Source organism: Aptenodytes forsteri, unplaced genomic scaffold (genome assembly GCF_000699145.1).
Source record: "Aptenodytes forsteri isolate BGI_AS27 unplaced genomic scaffold, ASM69914v1 Scaffold62, whole genome shotgun sequence".
Classification (NCBI taxonomy): Eukaryota; Metazoa; Chordata; class Aves; order Sphenisciformes; family Spheniscidae; genus Aptenodytes; species Aptenodytes forsteri.
Genome location: NW_008794595.1, coordinates 1,384,488 through 1,410,343, shown reverse-complemented (window position 1 = coordinate 1,410,343; position 25,856 = coordinate 1,384,488). Strand labels below are relative to the sequence as shown.

The 25,856-nt window shown below is 37.0% G+C and overlaps 1 protein-coding gene across 2 annotated transcripts; it reads left to right on the top strand.

Moving 5' to 3' along the window:
* The first annotated feature begins 249 nt into the window (after positions 1–249).
* On the top strand, positions 250–19,042 carry HNF4G (hepatocyte nuclear factor 4 gamma). 2 transcript variants are annotated; one of them, XM_009272635.1, is made up of 10 exons: positions 250–367; positions 3,333–3,501; positions 5,137–5,231; positions 8,844–8,950; positions 12,831–12,986; positions 15,194–15,281; positions 17,353–17,505; positions 17,685–17,921; positions 18,406–18,528; positions 18,924–19,042. In XM_009272635.1, the coding sequence occupies exons 1-10, from the start codon at positions 250–252 to the stop codon at positions 19,040–19,042; spliced, it is 1,365 nt and encodes a 454-aa protein (XP_009270910.1). The 2 variants fall into 2 exon arrangements, with proteins under 2 accessions (XP_009270910.1, XP_019325846.1); XM_019470301.1 differs by having other exon boundaries at positions 250–371; positions 3,337–3,501.
* Positions 19,043–25,856: the final 6,814 nt, after the last annotated feature.

Below are 25,856 nucleotides of genomic sequence, written 5' to 3'. Positions count from 1 at the left end.
GGAACCAGTACAACTCCTGATAAGGTTATTCCATAAAGCATTCCAAGATTATCAGAAGGGTTGCACTGTATCATAAAAGAAAAAAAAAAAACCAAACAGGTAGAATATAGCATGCAGAAGCAGTTTTCCAGCTCCTCCCATTGCAGCACGTAAGTGACACTGTTATAGTTAACTTTGGATTATCAATCACTGTGAAACAGAATGGGAAGGTTGTACATTTGAGCAGCTTTTTCACTGGTTTTGCATTCAATGATGAGGCTCTCAGAACAAATACTAGACATGGAAATGGCAAACTACAGTGAAGTTTTAGATCCGACGTATACGGCACTGGAGTTCGAAACTATGCAGATTCTGTATAATGGCAATGGTGAGTTCTGCTCTGTGATGCAAAATCAAGCCAGTTAACAGAAAAAGTGAAGTTTAGTAATGCTATAAGGTGTTAGCTAAATGTTTTATTAATGGAGCATTTGGAGGTTGTTTTCAAACTACAAATCTGCTCTTTTACACTTCATCACTAACTCTAAGTTAATAACATTATAATTCTTTAACATTAAGGAAAATAAAAGAGAGGTTATATGTAGTAAAGTAACTGAACTGTACTGTCACCAGTCAGTTAATCAAAGGAAGAAAATGGTGTATTCAGCAGTTGTTTTATTTACTGTAAGACAAATGAATAACTAGTATTGACAGTTTGGACAGAGTTTGGACAGGAAAGTATATTTCTTATATAACATTTGGAAAGACAGGACAAAATTGTCCAGAGGCTTGTGAAAAAAATTAGCTACTGTTTCTTGATGCCTAGTTTCTAATTGTTGGACTCATATTTTATTTGTTTAAATGTTAATATAGCCTTTCTAGGTATGTGTATATATGAACTAGAGTGACTTTTTAAAAAAATCACATTGGTTTTCTAGAGGCTAATGTTTAGCTGTGAAAAACTATTTGCGCTTGACTAATGTAACACTTTAACTTTAGGTGGAATTTTTAATGCAATAAATTTTTGAGAAATTGTATCAATAAGTTATGCTTGAAATAGGAAGCACACCATTTCATTCTGCCATCACTGAGTACTGACCAAAAAAACCAAAGAAAATGTCAGTCTATTAAAGTGAAGAAAAGTATCAGGCAAATTAAACTACTCTAAAATGGCTTTCCAAATCTTCTAATATACTTAAAAAATTGATTTATTGTAGCATAAAGTATAATTCATAGATCTATTGTAGTATGTATTTTTAAAAGGCAGAACAAATATTTACTGATCTGCAGGAAAAATACTTAGCACCTGCATTTCCACATATTCCTGCCATATAGAACCTAAGTTACTTTTTATTGTTGGGCTTGACATTTTATCTGAATTTCTGATGTTACTTTACAGCAAGCTTAGTAAACAGAAAGGTAGATTTGGTTATTGATTTAGGAAGAAAAAACAGACCTTTATGCCCTAAGTGATTTTGAAGCTATCAACAATGATTATGTAACTTTTAGATGATTCCTCTGCTTTTTGTTCTAGTAGGGGTGATTTCATTGGTCTTTTTTTTTTTGCTGAACAGCACCCTTTCAGATCTGTTAATGTTACATAAAATGGGAAAGCAGATTAGGGAGGTTATGCTGTGTTGCATTATGTGTTGGTGATTGTGCTAGTTAAATTATTCACTGTAAGTGATTCGTTTGACAATTATTAGTTAATAGGTGTAGCCTTTTTCTGTTTAGAGTTTGCTTTGAGTTTAGCCTAAGTATTTTCTTATAGAATTTATAAAAACATTGACTTGTAGCTACAGTGCTAGTCTGAAACTGAAAGCTGCCTCTTCTGAACCTTCCTACGTGTCTTTTCTAGCTGTCTAAATTAATTAGAAACATTCAGAGAAGTTTAACAAGCCACATTCAGGCAGATTATGCAGTTCTGTTGAAATCAAAGAATTTTGGAAAATCAGGTCAATTTCCCAGACATTTTGTTTCAGAATAATACCAAGGAAAATAAGTATATCCTTATATATATACACACAACTTATATTGCTATGAAATATTTAATCATTAAATTTAAATATTATATTTTTAATTATTCTGCTGTATCATTATGATGCAAAATTACAAAACTCCAAAAGAAAGGTTTTATATTTTTCTAGCTAAAGTAATCCTATAATCCATTTAAAAAAATAATTTTCCAGTCATGACAAACCTATTTTTAAAATAAAATCTTTACAGAACTGAATTCTTACCTTTAAGATTTCATTTTTTTAAATCAATTTTTAATATAATTCCTATCAATTATGTCTCTGTAAAACAGAAAAAAAAGTTCCTTCTTCTCTCTTTGTCTAAGGAACTCTGTTTAAATTGTAAACTCTTCGGGACACAATGGAAATTTTATAATATATTTGTGTAATACATTTCAGTTGGATCTAGTATGATATGAATAATAATATGTATCAATGTTAACAGTTTTACTTTTCAACCTGTCCACTGTTCATGAACTCATGTACCTGACTTTTGAATGCATGTTTGAATAACTAATTAATGTGGCACTCTTTCGTCTCCCTGACTGAACAACTACAGATGTTTAGGGCATATTGCAAACAGCTTTCCTTTCGTCAAACCAGAAGCGTAACAGAAAAAGTTATTTTGCAATTATTTCTTTGAACATGTCTGTTAAACATTGTGACTCAAAGAAGAATAAATATGTCTTTTGATTTCAGGTGAATTTCTGCAGTATTGTTCACCATATTCAGTGACTAATTGTTAATCATGTAGCTAATATTCTCTTGCGCAAGTAAAGTCTGCACCAATATTCCTTTGGAAAATTTGTTCAAGGAAATAACACTTAGACAGTCCTCTTAGCAAGCATTTTTTTTTTCATTGTGTTGTGCAAAAACTGAATTGTCTTTTTTTTTTTTTTAATGTCATATATGCAGTTGTATCTTTGTATGATAGTTGCCAGTTATTGCCAGCTCCTATGAGAACTGATATATGAGATCTTTGCCAGCTAACTAGGCAACACTGCTCTGTGCCAAAGTTCCTCTTCATGTTACTAAGAATGTATATGTAATTATACATGCAGAGTTACACTTTAATTTTTAACCCTTTTCAGCTGGAAAGAGTTCAGAACAAAATTATTTGTTGTTGCAAACTTCGTAAATTCTGTTAACATCTCTGTAACATTGAAAGTGTTCATCTGAATAAAAACCAGATGTAATCAGATGCGCCATGCTATATAAATAGTAAGTGGCAATTAAAAGAGAAAAGGCCAGAAAAAGCCTCCATTTAAGTACAAATTGTTCATGGAGTGGTTGTTGAAAATCTTGTCCATAACTATGTATGTTGTTCTTGCCTCTCCTCAGACAGTTTAGGAGAAGCTGTCAACATGAATGCTGCTGACAACGGGGTCAGTAGTCTCTGTGCAATATGTGGAGACCGAGCGACCGGAAAACATTACGGTGCTTCCAGCTGTGATGGATGCAAGGGATTCTTTAGACGCAGCATACGGAAAAATCACGTCTATACATGCAGGTATTTCAAAAGTTTGCCTAGAGGCACTAAATTAATGAATTTAAGGAAAAATTACATTCAGAGCTTTTCAGACTTTTTAGAACTATGTCAGGGTATTTTCAGCTTTTTTTTAAGGAATTTTAACCAGCATTTTTGATGAGCATGTGGTTTGTGGTATATTCTTACGATTGGAAAAAATGTCTTTTATTCAAGACTACTTGATATTACACATTCCAGATACTACATTCCAGATGTCTGTTGATATTGTTGACATCATTACATCATTCAAGAGTTGTTTCACTTTTTTATTTGTGATTACAAAGGTCTTCTCCTTGAAAAAAAAAAAAAGGAAAAATACTCGTATTTTCACTGGCAATGTGAAAAGTGTAATTCTTAACTGTTTTCTAAAAATTCTTTTCAATTTTTTTTTCTTATGAAGGCAGTTTCTGAATAGAAAGTCTAAAATTTATAGTCTTGTTTTAAGGGCTGTACAAGCACATCTGCACATCTTCCCACTTTGGGTGACACACTGCTCTTTTGAGTGACCGTTTTGTCCCCGTCAGTCTGAAGGGCAACCTGCTAATTTCCACATGTCTGGCTGCCCAAATTATCACACTGCAGGTCTGTGCACCATGTTTGACGAAGTGCTCTGTGCATGCACAAGTCCATAAAATGTCAGTTTTAAGCCATGCACAGAATATACGGAAAACTCTGTGAGTTTAGGCGAATCACTAAAGGAGAGAACTTTCTGTAAGAATGGCTTGTTACTGAAAATGTTTGCTACACTCTTCCTTGGTTGCTTAATACTCTTACAAGGAAATCTCTCCCTTATAGACATACCACGGTGATATAGCATAGCCATACCCCTAAAGTGGTGTGACAAGAGCTTATATAAGTGATTTCAAGAAGAGCTCTGCAAAACCTAGATCTATTTATCTAACAAACACATGCACAGCAAAAAGGCAGAAGCAAACAGTGGTGGGGGGATTGGGCTTATATACATTCCCCTTAGGCACACCTGTAGTTGTGCAGGAGAGCTTGGGTAAGCCTTCTTGCAGCGTCACGCTCTGTGTGTTTCCTCATGTCTTTATTTCATTGTGGTGTTAGAAAATTTTCCTTCCGTTTCCTGTTTAGGTTGTCATCTGTAATGATACAACAGGTAGCTTGTTCATTGATATCTCCCAGAAGGAGTCAACTTTGCCAGCCAAGGGTACTGGTTTTGCAGCTAAGGGCTCCTCCATGCCAGTGACACTTGGCATTTTCCTTGATTGTCCTTTCCTTTTTCTATTTGTAGCTTTTCTTCTTTTTTTCCCCCACCGCCATTTAACACAGCCAGTTACTGACATATCTCACGAATAAACTGAGGTGTAAATGATGCACATAACTGCAAAATTTTCCACACTTGCCCATTCCAATGCATATATGTGTCTATGCACACACATATTTTCCTGCAAACTAAGCAGGTATGAAACACCTCTCAAGACTGATTAATAAAAAATAATTTAAAAAAAAAACAACGGAAGAAGGAAGTCTGTGGTTATAGACATTGTTCTGACAAGCCAGATTAGTTGGTTTGTTTTTTTTTTCTTCATGCAGAAGAAAAAGGGTGCTGCTTTATTAATGCTTTATACATTTACCTTTTCTTGTCTCTGATAGATTCAACCGGCAATGTATTGTTGACAAGGACAAAAGGAATCAATGCAGATATTGTCGTTTAAAAAAGTGTTTTCGAGCAGGAATGAAAAAAGAAGGTAATAGAATCATTTATTATTTGATATACAAAGAGAAATAATCTGAATTAGTTTTAAAATGTAATAAAATTCTAAAAAACTCTGGCAGAATAATTCAATGGAGAGTCTGCTATAATGCCTATAATGATGGAGAAGTTATATTGAGGTGAAATATGTGTCATCTAATTGTCAGGTGGGTAAGCAGTTCTAACACTTTGAGCATTAACAAATCTATGGGCTTGAAGTGAATTTGCAACTGGTTAATCCATGAATCCTGGCACCAAAATTCATTGATTTCTAAGTGTTGACCCATATCCTGGAAAAGTTCAAAGTGTGAGATATTAATTCTAATTTTTACCAAATTTGAGCAATAAAATCTCTATCTCGGATTTTGTTTCTACCCTACCTAAGTAATGAAAGTGCCAATTTACTGGTTCTTCCCTTAAATTTAAATGTTTGAAGCATTTAAGCCAGAGGAAGGAGTGTGAAGTTCAGAGAAAAAGTAGTGGTGAGAACAGTAGTGTAAGCTGTCAGTGGAGTGTCCACATTAATTGAAAAAATTTCTAATCTCATTAGGGCTTAATATGGGAAGATTGTTACGCATCTCACATGCCAGACATGAAGAAACATGGGTGTCACAGCGATCCTCCTGTCAAAGGAGGATGACCGCAAGAGCAGAGCAATAGCAAAAGAAAGGCAGTGGGAATATCAGAGGATTTTTGTATTGGGTTGTTGGGACTGTTGCTTCACTGGCAGTTATGATGTAGAGGTAAAAGGCATCCTGATCTGGTTCAAATAAGCACTCAGAAATGGTTCTTTCATTACAAACTTTGCCACCTGTTTTGTTGGGAGCATGGCGTATCTGCCTGAAGGCCAGTCTGCAACGTGAGGTGCGCAGTTCTCCTGTACTGTAACTAGTCTATAATATTTTTAGGCTATACATAGCTTTCCTAAGATAAAGGAAGCTGTTTCTTTATGCTCTTATTTATCTATACTATAGTACTACTCTGCTAATGATCAAGTTTTGGTATGAGATAAAATGGATTTTCTCCTTGCAGCTGGATGGGGATATTCTAAACAGCGTTACACAATGTATGTATGAAATAGTTCTTGTGGATCTCCTTGAACACAGTTTAGCGTTTTGGAATTTGAGCCATTAAAATCAGTAACCTACTGTAAATATATTATCAATCTGACATGAAGAAAAGGGAAGACCTGTGTGTCCACAGCAGCCCTAAAAGTTTTGCAAAAAGCAGAGGCTCACAGACTTTCAAAACCTGGAATTAAAGAACAGTTTAGCTCAGAAGGGACATCTGGAAGTCATCTAGTCCAGGCCCCCATTTAAAGCAAGGATAACTTCTAGGTTCAGTCAGGGTGCTTGGGACCCTGTCCAGCCAGGTTTATACAGTCCTTGAGAGGGGAGATTCCACAACCTCTCTTGGCAACTTCTTCCAGTGCTTGACCACCCTCACTGGGAAGAGTTTTTTCCTTATATCTAATTGGAATGTGTCTTACTGCAATTAGGGTAGTGTCCATTGCCTCTTGTCCTTTCACTGTGCATCTGAAAAGAATCTGGCTCTGTTTTCTGTAAACTACAGAAATTACGACCCCCACCTCTGCCTTGGTCCTCTCTTTTCTACATAAACAAAGACGCCTCTCTATGCTTCACCTTGTGTCTCTTGTGGGTTACATCTCCATAGCCCTCTGCTGGACACTGCCCAGTTTTCCAATGTCTTTCGTGTACTGGGGAGCCTAAAACAGAGAAATAATCACTTCCCTCAACATGCTAATGCAGCCAGGTGCATGGCTAGCCGACATCGCCATGAGGCACGCTGCTCACTCATATTTATGAAGTGGAGATATATCCTGCACGAAACTTTTAACCTAATTTACACTGCTCTGCCTCTTCTGGTCCCACTACCTATAAAACTTTCATTTTTCATTGCGTCTGAGCCATGTTTATTCAAGGCTTCCCAGTGCTAAAATAATTCAAAACGCTGAACTGTAAATTTCACTGCTTGTGTGTTGTTATGTACCTCTCTACGCCGTCAGGGGATGTCTTATAGCATAGTCTATATGATAGTTTCTCAGCTTGTTTCTAGCAAATCGCTTTCTTTTCTTCAGGCCGAAGGCTTCAGCTGGTAAAAGCTATACAAGCCCTCTTTGAGCAAATATTCCCTCTTCCTCATGGAGTCTCTGTTTAAGGCAGTTTTAGCCTGAACTGACAAAAAGGCCTTACCAAGACAGACAGTCCGGTCTAATAATCCAAAATTGTGCATATGCAGGAGAAAATTGAAGCATTTCCCTATGATTCTCAAAGTGCTCCACCAGTGACTTTCACTAGTGATTGTCAGAATAACTTACTATTTTTCTAATACTAATCAGCGCTGACCTTATTTTAATTATCTATGTAGCACTTAAGCTGCTGACATTCAGTGAATGTTTTTTTCTCCATTCTTTTAAAAAAGGTTATATTTTTTGTTTCCTGTCTACATGAACATTTAGCACTTTGTGTTTATCACTGCACAACATTTCTTACTGTGACCTTAATAAAAGGCCCATCAGTGAGTGTCCTTGGCAAAAAGTTAGTACACCTCTGGAATAAACTATGTGCATTGTTCAGATAAACCCTGAAAACTATTCAGTGTATAGAATATTTTATTATTTTATTGAAGCCTTTGGTACTACTCCTAAATTCTGTAATGCAGATTGTTTCCCACAAAATAGCAAACATATCTTTGGAAATAAAGCTGCTGCTCTTAAAAGATGATGAGATTCCTTGTGCAATAAAAAGATTTTGATCAGCACAATTTTTTTTTTCTTTTCTTTTCTCCTTGGCCTAACCTTGGACATGATCTAGGTTTTAGAAAAATCTGATTGACAGTTTTATTTTTTCTTCTTCCTTCAATTCAAAAGTAAGCCGTGTTGCTTCATAAGTCTTGCATGCACTGATTAAGGATTCCTTATCCAAAGCCCTTTCAACTGCCTTTTTTTGGACACCATGAGACAAAACTTACTGGCCTGAAACTTTTTTGGTGCTTTTTTTTTTTTTTTAACTTAGTTAAGGTTCTGTAAACTGGCTAGGAGTGCAATGTCACTGAGGAGGAGCATGAGATTTAAGTTTCAATTTTATCTTACCAGTGGCTTGAGTTCATGATTCATTCCTGTTTCAGGGTTTCTCACAGGAGAGCAGGAGTAGGGCTTTCACACTCCCTCTGACTGAAACATTTTGTGAGTGGTGGTGCTGTACCTCTTGACCTGTTCAGCAGTCTGGAGACGTCCATTTCTACCATTATCATAAAGCCTCACTTATTAAATTGGTTAAAGTAACAAAACGACAGCATGTGTTCAAGTTCAAAGGAAGAAAGAGGTTTTACTGTAATAAAGCCAGTCACAAAAGTGCTGATAATTCAGTATCTATCTACAATTAGTTATACGTAGTTTTTACAGGCAAACGGTATACAAAGACCATAAACATATATTGTCATCCGTCCTCATTACTCAGAGCAAAAAGCACAAGGTCTTTTTTGAATGTCATACCTTTTGATTCTTATAGTTATCTAGTAAACTTCTGAAATGATATTATGTGGCAATGTCTACTAGTCAATAAATGAGGTGATTATTCTTTTCCAGCCGTACAAAATGAACGGGACAGGATAAGTACGAGAAGAAACACCTTTGATGGCTGCAACATTCCCTCTATTAGCACATTGTCACAAGCTGAGACACTCTCCCGTCAGGTACTGAGATCTACCACAACATTATTTGATGACTTTTTCTCTAAAGTTAAATACTTTTCAGTTTCTTATTGTATTAAATATAATTATTGAGATTACTTTTTTCCACTTCCAAAATGCACCCAGCTTCCTCTTCCCAATGAAAGAATGAGTAATAGAACACATTCTTAAAGCAAAGTCAATAAAAAAAAATTCTACTTTGTCCAGGACAATATGTCCTAGGCACCTTTCTTAATAAAGCTTTATGGTTCTTGCTGCTTTTAAATCAGTTGCTGTCTCAGGCAGCTGGTGGCATCTATCTATCTTTGAGGCTGGCTTTCCCATGAAACATTAAGGAAAAAATTGTCCAAAGCCATTACATTCAAAGGGGTGTGGACACTCATTTCCTTACATTCTTTTGAAAATCCCATTTTTAATATCCTTCGACATTATATATAAGGCAAACAGAAGTGTTCCAACAGCAGAGTCTATTCACATCTCACTTTTAAATTTTCTTTGTCTCATCTGAACTTCATTTTCCTTTTTTTTTTTTCCCTATCCAATCAATTGCTGAATGGAAGTCTCCAGTCCTTTCCTGCACCTCAGATAAATCACAGTCATTGATTCTGCATTCTTGCACCTCTTACTAACTTACTTAGAATTTAACTGCAACCTTTATGATTTCATGCTGACTGATTTATACATCCCCAAATGTTTTGTAATCTCATCCTTTATCAGCATCTCTCTTAGGGTGGAACTGTCTGTAAAGAATTGATGCAGGAATTACTGGGTGATAGTCTTTGGCACATATTGCATGTCTGGGCAGACTAGATGAACATAATGGACTTTCTTACCTTTCATACCTATACAGTATGAAAAATATACCTATTTTTACCTCCTTAGTAATTCTTTGAACTTGCTTATTGTGCTTTTTTTGTGTTACTCCCTTAATCATTTCCAACTGGTATATACAATTCAGGAATAAGAGCTGTCTTAAACAGAATCACATCCTCAGCCTTTCCTGCCACAAAGTTCTTTTCAGCCAGTAGATTCCTGGCCTAAAACATCACCTTGTGTATACACACAAATTTATTCTACTTATTATTTGGTATGTTGTAGTAGGAGAGAATTGCTCCCACTATGCCAAGCATATGTACAAGCATATACACTCTTGGCCTCAAAGACCAAGAGGTCACATTAACATGACAGAAAAGTAGTCTTAAAAGTCCTTGTTTTTCCCTCAATTGAATGGGTCTGTAAGATGAGTTCAGTCCTGAGGAGAGACTTGGAGGAGGTGGTAGTGTCACAAATCATTGGCCAAGTCCTTCAGCTGTGAAATGAGGAAGCAGGTGGCATTCATCCCTTTTAAAATTTTTATATTAAAATAGGGAAGATGAATTATTTTGTCCCTGAAGATCCCTTACAGAGGGAAATTGTCCAAGTACAATGTTTCTCCTACAGACCCAAGAGAGGCTTCCTGGATTGTGTAAATATGAAAGGGACATGCTGGACTCTTGTAGGATTAAAGGCACTTGTCTCTGATGGTTCTCAGGCTGCTAGGGATATAGTGTTATATTGTCATGTTCATCAAGTCATTAATGGGTACATATTGCACCAGGAGAGGTTTCATCTCGATATAAGAAAGAAATTTTTTACAGTGAGAACAATCAATCACTGGAACAACCTTCCCAGGTATGTGGTGGAGTCCCCATCACTGGAGGTTTTCAAGATGCGATTGGACAGGGTGCTAGATAATCTCATCTAGGCTCCCTTTCCCACAAAAGGTTGGATGAGATGGTCTTCCGAGGTCCCTTCCAACCTCGGCTGGTCTATGATTCTATGAAGTCAGCGACTCCTGTGTTGCACCCTGGAAATGAGAGGCAGGTTAAAGTAATAGATAAATAGAAAAAGGAAAGTTCACAGCTTCATGTCCTTGTGAAGAGATGCAACCCTAGGAGTTCATAATGAACTCCATGGGAGTCATCCTATGAATCCCCAGCAGAAGCTCACCAAGTAATTTCAGCACAGAGTCTCTAGTTTGTCCTATAAGATGTAATTTATAAAGATGCATAGCTTTGATTAAAAGATATTAAAGGAAGGACAATGTTTTAAGTTCATGAGTCAGTAAGTCTACTGGTTAAACAATCTGCCTGTTCTTTACCTTCTTGAATTAACTTCTAGTTGGTGCATGGTGGTATCTTTTTCTGGTAGATCGGAGTGCCTCCTGCTATCAGAACCCTCTTCTCTGTGTAGGTATTTTTGAATCATGATCAAGACTCCTCTTACTCTTATGGAAAAAATGAAATATATTGAAGTTCTTTACTGTCTTTCTGTACTGAAGGTTTTCTAGACTGAATCATTCTGGTAGCTTTCACCTGACTGATATTCAGTATTTTCAACTTCGTTTTTGTAGAACAGATGCCAGAAATGGACTCATGATTACAGCAGGGATTTCACAAATGCTCTGTCTACAAAGAGACAATACCTCTAACCTTCTTCCTACATGATAGCCTTTGAATGATGTGTCTGAGGATTTTTTCACTTGCCTAGCTGCTGTATTTCCCTGAGAACTGTTCAGCTGGTTAACTGCCATTAATATCTAAGCTGTTTTCAGTGCTTTAGACTACTGAATTATGTAGGAAGCACTGAGCTTTAGTTCAGAAGTGCAGCTCCTTTTGACGACCCAAGGATAATAGGGTTTCACCACAGATCCCACTGGGGGTTTTAACACAGAACTGGGAATGAAGGGGATCTGGTAGGAGTCAACCTAAATAGCATCCACCATCCTGAAATTTGTAGGTAGACAGTATTGGAAGATCAAACAATTTTTTTTTTTTTTTGGTGGGGGAATATAATCAAACTACAGAATTTCCTGAGTATGCTTTCTGTAATAAAATGTAAGGTGAAAGTCAGTTTCATAGGCCCTGTACAGTGGTGGGGTTTTGTGGGTTTTGTTGTTGTTGTTGTTGTTGTTGTTGTTGTTGTTGTTGTTGTTGTTGTATCTTCTTTTTTCTTTTTCCTTTTTCTTTTTCTTCTTCTCTTTTTCTTTTTCTTCTTCTCTTTTTCTTTTTTCTTTTTTCTTTGTCTTTCTTCTTTTTCTTTTTCTTCCCTGGTATGATAGCAGCTATAAACTGACCTCTTCTCAGGCTTGGTTTTATCTTAAGTTGTCTTTCCTGCCTGGCTTAAGAGCAAGCCTGGTTTTGTTCCTTTCCTTGAAAAGTCATTAAGAATTTCAGGATTTGGCTCAGTGATTATGTGAAAGTGCCCCAGCTTCAGGCCCAGAAAGATATTGCTCTCTTCTTATTTCACAGAACACCGTTCACTGCAGGTGGTCTAATGCACACTCATATCCTTTACATTTGCTCTGAAACATCTCAGGTCTCCGCCTATACTGCTGCTTCATCATTACAAACCATTCTCCTTCAGGCACTAAAAAACCCCTGTTTTACCTTCTGAAGTTAATGATACTTATCTTTTCACTAGAAGAACATGCTACCCCTTTATCTCTCTTTTTCTTTGCCCTTAATGTTACTGCATGCCCCTATGGGCTCTTTTTTTATTCTGAAATGAAGTAAATGCCAACCATTTTAAAGGAATAAGAAAAACCACCTCCGCCCTACAAATAATAAGGGCTCTGGTGTATTTAAAAATAGTATTCTGGAATGAGAAGATATTGTATCATGATATGAATAGTGTAATTTTTAACATACTGTAATACACACTGGTTATAACGAGAAATAAAATTTTATAGTTTACGTGCAGACTAATGGTCCCTACGGTCAAGGAATTTCTCAAGAGTATGCATGATTAGTGCTGTGATTTCTTCTTAAATATGCTGTTAACCAGTGAAAATGCAATTATATGAAATTTAACATTGTTAATTTTTTTCTCTCACTATGGCCAGATCTCAGTCTCCAGTCCTGGTGCTAGCACTGACATAAATGTTAAGAAAATTGCTGGTATTAGTGATGTCTGTGAATCTATGAAGCAACAACTTTTGGTCCTGGTGGAATGGGCTAAATATATTCCAGGCTTCTGTGAATTACCACTGGATGACCAGGTATAAGAGGAGACCAAAGAGAGAACTTTAATTACTGTCCTGTTATTTCTGTGATATTTAAATGTTATGATTAAACACTCATTTTTTGTCTGATCAAATAGAGCGGGGTGCTAGACCCACCATCTTAAAATTTTGTAAAGTTTTGAAATAGCACCACCACAAAACAACAGAGGAAATTGATAAGGCTCTACCACATTAACAAAAAGAAGCAGCAAACCAGTATGTCTTTCGGTGTTTTGTGCTTTCTGTATTCTTTTGGAAGCAGAGATACCAAGCCACATGCTAAAATGAAAAAAATCTTGTAAAAAAAGTCATGCTTTTTTCTGACCCTGCAGAGTATTTCTTTCATGTTCACCTTTCATTATAATATGGTTTAAGACAGCGTGTTATTTAATTTGAAGCAGGTCTTCTCTACTTGCAAAAAATAAAAGCCATTAGAATCTCAAACAAATGCTAAACATACTGATATCAATCCATAGCAAATAATCCTTCATATAATACAATGTACTAAAATTATATTGTATATAATGAGTGTGGGGGAAAAAAGCATCAAACCTTGAAAATTCTTAAGGCTTTTTATGACAGAGGTCTGATCTATCATTACATCTGTAATATATCCTAATATATCACTGGGTTTCAGAGTAAGTTGTGCTGGCACACTCAGAACCAGTGTCTCCATGTTGCAGTAAACAGTCTCTCACCGGCTGCCTGGGAAGGAGGTTAATTCACGACTCAGGATGTCTTGCCACCAAAATCCGATTCAGCTTGAAAATGACTCTGTAAAGTGGAATTGAGTAATTCCTCCTTTTTGCCTCTTCAGTCTCTCAGTTTTTAACAAAACCCTGCAAGAAGGGTTAGATCAGCCTTGGGTTTGAGACTCAAACTGAGCTACTTCCCTCTTATACTCTTCCTCAGGAATATGGAGGTGTTTCAGGCCACAGGAGACCCCCCAAAATAGGAGCTTAATGATGTCTTTGCAGACCCACAGAATATGATATGTGTGCACAAGCTCAGCATACTGGAATAAGTTAAAAATCTGTTCATGTGAAAGGAGAATTTTAAATGCATTGGTTACACAAGGGCAACAAAAGCAAGCAAAAATATTGCTGTTTTTGTTGTTAAGATGGCATGAAGGAAAAGAGAAGGGATCAGACCTCATTAAAAAGTTCCTGTCTGTATTTTAAAAAAAAAAAGTATCAGCTTAGAAAGATAGGCTGAAAACACCCCTGCAGTGCTTGAAGAGCACATGTTGGAAAATACTATGGAACCTTAAGTACCTTAGAATAGTAGTGACAAAGGTATTGGGAGTTAAAACAAATGCCACTTTTGCATTCGTGATAGCCTCTTTCTAAGGGGCATTGTGCATTTAGTTATAAAATAAACCATCTGGTTGTGAACAAATGATTCCTGAGCTGGGAATCAGCCTGATTTACAAACCATAGAGCAGGCCAGAGCAGATAAGCTAACTCTACTGAGAACCTGAAAACTCTTAACACATTAAGTATTCCTAGGTTCTGTGTACCTTTACATTACTCATAAAGTACTGGCTTGGATTCGTAAGAAAAGAATTACTTGCCAAGAGAGGAGTTCCTTGAGGAAATAGAGGCCAGTGCTGAAGTTTCAAGCAGACATTAAAAACAAAGTAAATAGGTGACAAAGAGTAAACTAATGACCACATTTTTAAGTGCCTTCCTGGTATGAATCAGGTTTCTTCCTTGTTGACAGTAGTGGATATTTTAGCATATCTGGCTTTGTTGGGGAAAAAGGTCTTTTAAGTGCCACATAAATTTTTGGTTCAAGGTGAGAAAAATGAAACACTGATAGTGCCGAATTTACTGTAACAGTTCCTTCCAGCCCACCGGAGTCTTTAGTGTCAACTTAAAATTCCAGAGAAAACTTTGTTAAGGGAATAGGCACTAGGAAATAAATGCAAGTATTGTATTTATTGAGAAGTATTTTGCAGAGCCATGTGTTTAAAATCTAGACCAAATGCTAGAAGTGACAGAGGATCACAATTTAATTATAGTGTGCTGTTAGTACGGTGCTAAGGTTTTTACATTCACTTTACATTTTACATTAGAATCTTAACAGTCTTAAACATGTACCTATAGCTGAATACACTCACGGTAATATGCATCCTCATTTCTTTTGCCCTTATTGGAACTTACTGCTTTTTCTTCTAATGAGTCTGCTGTTTTTTTCTTGAGGTTGCCCTGCTAAGAGCACATGCTGGGGAACACTTGTTGCTTGGAGCAGCAAAACGGTCCATGGCTTATAAGGACATTTTACTTTTAGGTAAATATTGGTTTTGTTTTAATTAACAATGATGATGTTATAGTACATTAGCAACCATGTAATCACTTAAGTGGGACAACTGTTCAGGCACAGTCAAAGCAATGCATTCTGTGAATGCTAAATAGCTATTAATGACATAATGTCACGTGCCCTGTTCCAGCAAAAGCAGGTGGACAGTTTCGTGTGAGTTAATACAGCTAAAGGTTTATTGGATACCAGAAACCACAACTTAAGGGAGTTCCTGGCAAATTGTCTCCTTACATTAGCATCCTTTCTGCACCTTTGCCCTATAAAAAAACAGAACAAAACAACAAAAAAACCCCATAAAACCCCTTTGCTTAAGAGAGAAAAAGCCAACCTGTGGCCTATGTACTAATTTCGGTCTTCACAAAAATCATTTCTCTGGAGCTTTCCCAAGAGCCCTTCAGACATGGTCAGAGAAGACCCTACAGGCTAGGAAATTGGATAGCCTGTTCCCTGCAGCTCGCTTTCCCAAGAGCCCTCTCACTGCTGCCTTGACAGTCGCCACGTGGCCATCATGTAAACAGCATGCCTGTTGCCCCCTGCCATGTGGGAGATGGGTGCATACATGGCAGGGTGAGGAGTCACGCCTGCATAAGCGTGTTCTTGTTCACTTGAAATGGCTCCTTAGGGAAGGGGACATCGTCGCGTGGTGGAAGCATGTCTTCCCTTCGTTCACACAACAGAGAGGCACAGTAATACGATGAGATGTGTGCCTGTGTGTATAGTGATGCGATGAGGCATTTGTTAGCGCTGTTTGACACAGTACTCTGCCAGTCTGAAGTGCACCCTGCCAAAAATGGTCTCATTAAACATGTGCAGCACTCGGGCTGTTTTGTGAGAAAATGTGTAGCTCTTCTCAGACAGGATTTTTGATCTGAGGCAAGACTATGAGGAATGTGGACTCAAACTAGTTTCTTCGCTGGTGGTGTGGTATAAGGGGGTTTTCCACCACTTGTTCTCCTTCCTCTTTGGGCCTGCCTTTTCATAGCTCTTAATCAGCTTGAATTTATTTTTACACATATCATAACATTAAAGGGACAGGAAGGGCTTGTTCTGGAGATACTACTCTAACCAGCAATCCTTTCAAATTAAAAACTATACCAATTACCTTCTTAACCTAGTTCTTTCTCTAAATACAGTTTTGCTGACAAAATTAACAGAAATAAAAAGGAAATATTTGCAGTTTTATTGGGATTAGTTGGTAATAAGGACAAATAAGGAGAAAATAATAAGCAGAAAATTATAGTCAACATCACTAACATCAGCATATATACTGAAAGAAGAAACAATTTGAGGCTCCAAGGCTTATTTCTGATATTTGGAGGTAGATATCTGCAGAGCTTATGAATCATTTTGGCATGGATCTCTTGTGATATAATCATCAGCCTTTCTTTCAAAAACTGCTTGGTGGCTTCTGGACGTTCTGTGGCTTTCCCACTTATGTTAGATCATTTCTGGACAGAAGGTGAATTAAGATGCCATGATGGAGACATCCCCAAAATGAAAATTTAAAATTAAAAGAGCAGGGAAAATTCATTCTTTACTGAAAATTTTAAGATGCTTCTAAATTTTATTAGGAATAGCAGAAGCATCTGTTAGAAGCATTCCCGGTGCCTCCTCTGGAAGAAGGCTTCTTTGTCCATTGACATATCCTGATCATTCAGCTTGGGATATATTATTTTAATGGGGGAAGATGACTTTTTAAGATCAGTTTACCATTATATTTATCTATTATGTAAAGATAAAGGCCTACTTGCTCCATCCTTGTGCATTCAAATATGGACCTCAGTCTTGTGGACTAATCAGTAACTGTATATGTTGGCATATTTACATGCACAGATTATTTACGGGGTGACAGCTGTATTTTGCACATATACTGTACTTACAAAGAACACTTTTGTATGATACCAAGGAGAGTTATTACTTAAAACAATATTAAACAATTTGATTAAGGAAAATAAAAGGTGCTTTTGAAAATGGGCTACATCTAGTACATTACATCAAAGTCTTTATATCAATCCATATGTTGGTATTCTTTCTCTCCAAGGCAACAATTACATAATCCATCGCAACAGTACTGAAGTAGAGATCAGCCGAGTGGCAAATCGGATTCTAGATGAACTAGTTCGACCCTTCCAGGAAATTCAAATAGATGACAATGAGTACGCTTGCTTGAAAGCGATTGTGTTTTTTGATCCAGGTACCTTTTCAAAAATATCTCTCAATTGTTGTACACGTGATTATATTGAAAGTGATTTTTGTTGATGTAGCATCTGCTCATGTTATCTAGCTGGATGGAAAAGAATAAAATGAAAAAAAGTAAGATGCTCCTCCCAAATCATAACCTGCCTTGACTTTAAGTTTTTGTTATTTTTTAAGATGCAAAGGGCCTGAGTAATCCAATGAAGATTAAGAACATGCGGTTCCAAGTCCAAATCAGTTTAGAGGATTATATTAATGACCGTCAGTATGACTCCCGAGGAAGATTTGGAGAACTTCTGCTTCTACTGCCTACACTCCAGAGCATCACTTGGCAAATGATTGAGCAAATACAGTTGGTTAAATTATTTGGAATTGTTAAAATTGACAGTTTGCTTCAGGAAATGTTACTGGGAGGTAAGCTAATAATTTGTTAAATTTACCATGTTGTATTATGTTGAATTTAGCATACTGGGACGTTGAGGGAATCATGGTGTAAGCAAGCACTTTGACCACTGCCTTGCTGGCTGAGCTTTGAGTCATATCATTGTTAGCTAAAGCCTTCTTGTCTTGGCTGCTCATTTTGTTACCGTCCTACAACCTCAGATTGTGCTGTGTACTTCTCAGTCATTGCTGGGTATCTAGACATACAAGTCTCTAGGCAGATGGAAGAATCCTTACAAATATTTAATGAAATCCACTGTCAATGCAGTCAAAACAGTGAAAATAAACAGTGCTTAATACAGTTGAAGTCTGGTTAAATTGTTTAATGAATACCCAGAGGCAATTATTCAAATTGCCAATCAAAATATTTGCTCTACGGAAATGTAATTATTGCAGTATAAGTCGTTGGCAACAACATGCTCTTTTGAATTGATATGTGCTCATGTTATTTTTGCAGGTACTTCTAATGATGCCAGTCATCTGCATCATCCAGTACATCCTCACTTAGCCCAAGATCCATTAACTGGCCAAACTATCCTCATAAGTTCAATGTCTGCTCCTGTACATACAGAACAGATTTGTAAGTAATTGCAAGTTAGCCTTCTGTCATAACATTTCACTGTTACAGTTAAAAATATTAATTAGAATGGTGGGCTGTCAATGCTCATAGAGTTATTTCATCATCATTCTTAAATTAAAATAATTGTGCATTAAAAACATATGTATATAAACGGTGTTAAGTGAAAGACTTTGACCTGAATTTAAACTAAGTTTAAAAATTCAGCATCATTCTGATGTATCATTGGTTTCACATACACAATTTTTAATAAACTAAAAATTCTGGTAATTAAAATATCCTATTTACCCAGCATGCCAAATGTAACAGAACTTCCTTTGGGGGCAGTAGTAGGTATATGTGTATGCAGAGTCAGCCAGAATATAAAAATACGTAATTCTTTCTATATTCTTTTTCAGCAACTCCAGAAACTCCATTACCTTCCCCTCCTCAAGGCTCTGGGCAAGAATACAAAATGTCTACAAATCAAGCTTCAGTCATTGCACAGCAATCTATTTTGAAACAAAAACCATTGTGATAATGTTTCTCTGTCTGTCTTGCTCTTCCTTCCTTCCTTCCTTCCTTCCTTCCTTCCTTCCTTCCTTCCTTCCTTCCTTCCTTCCTTCCTTCCTTCCTTCCTTCCTTCCTTCCTTCCTTCCTTCCTTCCCTCCTTCCTTTTTATGCACTAGATAAATTGGTAGGACACTTGCACATTTAAAATCTCAGGATAATAAAGGAAATTATTTCCTCAGCAGCCACTACTGTGGGTGTTTCTTAAAACACCTCATGATTTGGAAAGTAATACTCACTGTTCTGACTGCCATGTACAACTGTAACTGTGGACATTGAAGTCTGACAAATACGTATAGAGGTTGATATTATTTTTAGATCCTTTAACTGCACAGATTAATTTTTTATTTCCTGTTTTAGTTGTTGTCTTAATATTATTGTTTTAGATTTGTGTATAATTTTTTCATTGTGACAGAGCTGGTTAGTGCTTATTTAGCTGTGAATTGTAGACATGAAAAAGCAGGTTAATCAAACGAAAGCCAAGATTCCTTAAATAATAAAACAGTAGTCTACCAAACAAAGCACATGTATTAAATAAAAAGGATAAAATAATGGACAGAAATACCCAATTAATTTAAAAAAAAATCCTGATTTGGAAGAACCATCTCTTTCAAGTAAAAATTTAATAAAAGACTTGAATCTTCCCCGCTTTCCTATTTGTATGAATCAGAGGGCCTGCCACATGCAAAAATGTTTGAGGACTTTTGAAAATCTGCATGCACAGTAATGTCTATATCAGTCAATTGGACAGTGTCGAGGCATGGGTGCAGGCATTTATATTGCTAAATTGTTAGAACAGCGACTGGTATGCTTTTTGGTAAGGACTAACTAGTACTCTACCAAACAATTTCTGGGCACGTTTTGGGAATTAGGCCAGTCTAGGAAACTTTTTACTAGGCGCTTTGGATATGGCCGCCTCGCTTTAGGGGTGCAGAGAGTATAACTAGGAGTATGGCCAGACCATGCCACTTGACCTCAGGGCTGGAGTATAGACTTAGTACTGTTTGATTTACTAGTGTAAATGTAGCCATTGTGTTTATTTGCCTAACTGGCTGGTGAATGCATGTTTCAGCAATCACTCTAAACTTCGCCTACAGAGTAGTTGTAGTTATGTAGTAGCTCTGTGCCTGGAGAGGTGTGGCTACTAACTGAAGCAGCAGACGTGCCTGAGTTCAGCTCCAGATGTTCCTGGTTTGAGCCACGGTATTTCAAGCCAGAAGATAGCCAGCACAACAAATACTCATTCTTTGGATTTTTAAGAGTTTTCAGAAGCTTGGGATGAATTGACTTAACTGTGACGAGCCCCCTTCTCCTCCTCTTCTTCCTCCCCTTCCAGCCTGGGGGGATCCAACATTGACTAAGTTTTGTGTCTGGAGTCTATAATAACCCATCTGGATTTGGACCCTCTGTGGATTTGCACAAAGGGGAGACCTTGTGACACATGCTCACTTGGGCATATACTCACTCAGTTACAATTTGTGAAAATGATCTATTATGATATATAAAGTGATCTGTTGTTCATACAATACTGACGTCATTAGAAAATCACCACTTTGTACATTTTATTTATTCCAGACAGCAAAGATTTTCCTTTAGTACTTTAAAGTAGACTTTCCTCCCAGAAGTCATGTAAGAGAGAAACAGAGAAAAAAAGAGAGAATAAAATACTGCAGTTTGCTGAACTATTGCAAAGAGAAAACATAGTGGAGTCAGAAATTCTGCAAGGTGAGATGTTGATCATGCTGAACCAGACAGCTGCATTAATCACAGCATCCAAAGCTTTTAAAAGTTGCTCAAACCGATAGGATTCTTCAGATACATTTTTGCAGGCAGGAAATGCAACACAGTAAATGCTGAGCTGATCTGAACATTCAACAGGCTTTAATGAGAATACACTTACCACCAAGTAGATGCTGTGTTTCTTTATGTTATTTTAAAGTAGTTGCTTTTGTAAAATCTGCATACAGTAGCTCTTAATGTTTACCTTTTGCTTTTTAGAGCGTTTTTCTTTTTGCTGGTTACAGTTTATTTTTTATCAATGCATCGCTCTTTTTACAAGTCCCTTTTAGTATGAGTTTTTATGACAGAATAAAGTACCAAAGTTTCGCCATTAACTTTAGGGGGATCCGGACAGTGCTATTTTTACAAGTTGGCCACCGATGCTTTGTGAGGAAACACAAAGGTAAAGCATGCGTGAGAGATACTGAGCAGCCCAAAAGTTGACTGATGGGGGTCACTTTTGTGTACTTGTCATAGAAAGAGTGTTTGGCTCAAGTTGGAGCTGCATGACTTTGCTGGGTCAGGTTAATTAAGTCAGTTGCATAAACGTGGCAATATTGGTCTGACTAAAAACATTTAACTGGAAATAAAAAGTAGTCCCCAAGCTGGCCACCCTTGCCTTATATAAGCAATGTGCATAATAGCTTAATGGGTTTAGTTTTCACACTGTACTTTAGATATCAAGTGTACAATAAAATGTTTTCACACACTGCCAAAATGTACTGGATGAAAAATATACTTTCACCCTTGCCTTATATAAGCAATGTGCATAATAGCTTAATGGGTTTAGTTTTCACACTGTACTTTAGATATCAAGTGTACAATAAAATGTTTCACACACTGTACTTTAGATATCAAGTGTACAATAAAATGTTTTCACACTGCCACAATTTTATAAATGTAACATTATTTTTGTAAACAGAATTATGAAAAATCATAAATGATTAGCTTTGTTAAATATTAAATTATAATGAGATGTAACTTTATATGTTTGAAATCTGCTACCAAGTTTTTGTGTTGAGCATTTGGAATTGAAATGGTTGCTGGAAATATTTCAAATGGACTGTTTTTCATCAAAGCTCAATAAAGAAAAATGAATGATCCAAATGACACATTTGCCTTTTGATAATTTTGTGACTATTTACATAAACAATGACAATGCTTTATATTGCTTATGTTATGAATAAGTATAAAACTGAAACATGCTTTCACCTCTACAGTATTCACAGCATCACAGAGTGGCTGAAGTTGGAAGGGACCTCTGGAGGTTATCTTGTCCAAACCCCCTGCTCAAGCAGGATATTGAAATCGTATGAAAGAATATGATGGCAACGTTTTAGTTGATTCTACTGTAACATGGCAAAGTATTACATAGCTATGGTTTTCAATTTTTGGTTCTGACTCAGAAAAGAATTGAAGCACATGCTTAATTCCATCTGTGTTTAAAATGAAGCATATGTTCAACAGCCTTTTTTTTTTTTTCTGGACAGGGATAACGTAACAAATCACTCCCTTTCGTTGCCTAGTGCATTGCTATGTAGGCTGATTTAGCTGCAACTAAGCAGTTATTTATTTTGTAGCTAAAGACTTTGAAAACTTTAGAAAGTTTCTTTAAGATATATTTTTTTGGATAACCGGTATCTCCTCAGCCTTGGAAAGTATGTTAAGTTGTATGTCTCCTTTGAGTAGATTTTGAATAGAAGTGGTTGTTTTGGGTTTTTTTTTTTTTGATTGGGGGGTGGTAATAACACAATGAATTGGGCTGTTTGCTTTTGCTCACGTGTGCTCTACTCTGGACTGCAGAGCTGCAGGGCAAAGCTGCCATGGGAGGCAGAAGAGGCTTCACTTCTGAATGCTGGAGATCTTCAGGTCCCTTTGAGAAACTTGCGTCTGTGGCTGATTGCTCTAGGTGAAGGACTTCTCTGCCCTTTACTTGTAAATGCTGACTTGGGTAAAGGAAGGTAATGATTTTAGGGAACAGAAGAGGGTTTTTTCAGCCTACAATGGAGAAAACACGGAAAACCCCCTACATTTTCGATGCCATGAAATGCTGACAGACTCTTCTTTAAGGGTTTACATAAATCAACTTTACTAACAGCTCCAATAGGTGATCAGGAGCGTATATTTTACAGAGACAGATGGATATATTAGCTTTCAGTTCTAATCATTGTACAAAATTCCTCCCAACTAAGGAATTCTGAATGTGGGTGAAGGTATTTATTGAGTTCCAGGAACCTTCTGCGGCAGAAAATTTAACATTCTCAGAACAGAAGAAGAAAATCCGTTATAGCTCTTGGTTAATATTTGTATACTTGACAGTTCTGTTTTCACCTGAAGGATGTCTGTGATTCTGTGACTAATTTTTTTTATGTCTTTCCAACAGACTATTTCTAGTTGTGTACCTCCAATATTTGTGTTACTTATGCTAAAATATATATAAAGAAAATATTTAGCTCCACATTTTCCAGTAAGTCTTTCATAAATCTTCTGTATTGGTTTGCAAATGTCTGCATTTTTCATATTGTCCCTGATGTAGAGCCATTAGCTTTCTTCTTTCCTTTTATTCTCCCTAGGAAAAAAAAAGAAATAAAAAAAAATATTTACCCCAAAATTTAAAGTCATTGTATTAACAGGTTTCTTTCTCTTCTGTCTGTTTTGTAATAGAAAAAGAAAGGGAACGTAGTTGTCATCAAGGCTGGCATTGATCAGTACTTCCTTCTGGTTCCTTATTGTCTTGTGGCAAATCCAAATATTTTCATTAATTGGAAAGCTTAATTGTAAATAAAGAGCCCTCTATGAAGTAAAAAAAAATTGATTAGAGAGAGGAGTAAAGGTGCTGAACTAGAGGAAATATATTTTCAAAAATCTCTTCCATAAAAATTAAATTAAAATGCATGCCTAATTTCTAATCAAAATGATAAATATTTCTATGAAAGGGTAAGAAACTTAAAGACAGAAATGAAATATAAAGACTTATACAGTGAAAGAGAACTTCTGTCTTCTATAACAAGATGGAAAGAGGAAAATCATTCTTATTGAATACCAGCATACCTAAATAGCCTCCAAACAGGATGGGCAAAATCTCATCAAGATGGGGGAGCAAGCATGCTATGCCTAAAAAATGTTCTGATGACAATTATCTCTATTCTTTAATGTTGTGGTGGAGCCACGATTGCTACTGACATTATCTGGTAGTTCATCTGAGTTAAGTGTCAGTCAGAAATGCCACATCAGCACTAGATTTACTGGTGGGGCTGGGAGGGTTGTCACCTCCTCACTAGCAGTGCCTGATGTGACAGCTGCTCCAGGTCACATAATGGCGGTACGGCCTTGCACCAGAACACAGCTCTTAATTGCAACTGCTGATGATTCTGGGCCTGACACCACTTTTTCCTTTTGCAAGGGTGAATGCCACCGATGTCTAACATGACGAGGTGTGCTTCATGGGGTGAAAAGCAGCATCGAAGATTTTCCTTTAGCCAATCTGATGTAGGGGTGGTTTTATCTGAAGCTTAGACACTGTGCTCTGAGGTTAGAGAAGAAAGCCTAGAAATCCACATTTTTTAAATTTCTTTGACTTGGATCTGCATAGCACTGGCTGGTCTCTTTGAGTCTTACTGTAGCAAGAGGGCACTCTTTGAATGGTTGAGAGCCTCGTGTCTGATTAGGCTCAGGGGCTTTGTGGGGTTTGGCCTCCCACGTAACCTCTTCTGCTGTTTTGTTAGTAGGTTGACGAAACAGACAGCAGTTGCTGTTTCAATTTTAGAATCCTGAATGTCTTCAAGGAAATATAGCAACAAAGATTGCTCAGGGAGATGTTTCTCTGGGAGTTAAATTACCTTAAGAAGTTAAAGGAGATAGTGAGTGGTTAGAGAAAAATATTTTAATAGAGTATATGACAAGGTGTACTACAGTCTTTCAAGGGAATTTAGTGAATGGGGAAAGGAAAGAAGGCCTATACAAATCTGATAACAGCATCAATTCCATGAAGAGAGTATGAGAACCTCTACAGTGGAGGTATAAGATCAGACAGCTTTGCTCAATATAGTTTGGTTTGTGGTCCAGTATATCACCTGTACATTGCAAAAATCAGATTAAGTTGGAACAGCTGATTCATTTACAATTTTTCTTGAGCAGTTCATGAAACATATCCCAGCAGCTTAGCATGCCCTCAGGTGCCCACAGACAGTTTGTTGGCTCTCCACAGGGCTGCAATGGAGGGAGGCCTGGGCACATTCTGCATCACTGCTCAAAGACCCTTCCTCTAAGTGTTATTTAAACACATTCCTTATCAATGGGCAGTAATGCCATGGGAGTGAAACGGGACCCTTCATGTAGCCCATGGCAGTGCTTACTGTCACCAATTCCCTTTTATCATCACGTCTTGTTGCATGTGGCACAGCTGAACCTGCCAGCCGCATCACCTGCGCTACACGTGCACATGTCCTGACCACTTTTCCTGGAGCAGCTCTGCAAGTTCCCCCATTCTGGAAACACTGCAAGACAGCAAGCATCCAGCTGATGCTACGATGCCAGCAGTCAGAGTCACCTTGCAAAGTGATCATGGTAGCAGCTGATCCATTATGCTACGTCATGATTTATTTCATACTTCTCACAGGCCAATTGAGATGAGATAAAAACTTGGTCACGTTTTTAGTTGCATACAGAGGCAACATTTCAATTTGATACAACTTTGGAGAAAAGAAAAGCATTGGAGCTGGTGATGTTCTCATCTGTCACCTTCACAAGTAGCATCAGCCACTCAATCTGCAGAGTGCTTGTGTCACCTATTAGAATGGCCCCTATTTCCTGTCTTTTTGAAATAAAACAACTAAATAGATTGGGTTACAACTGCTATCTAGCTAAAAGTATGCCAAATTAATAGAAACACAGTTCTGAGATCATATAAAACTTCTTTTTTAGTCTATGCATTTTGCTGCTTAAATGAAATGATGCAGCTTATGTTACATTTTGATCAGCAAGCAGTTCCCCTCCCTCACAAT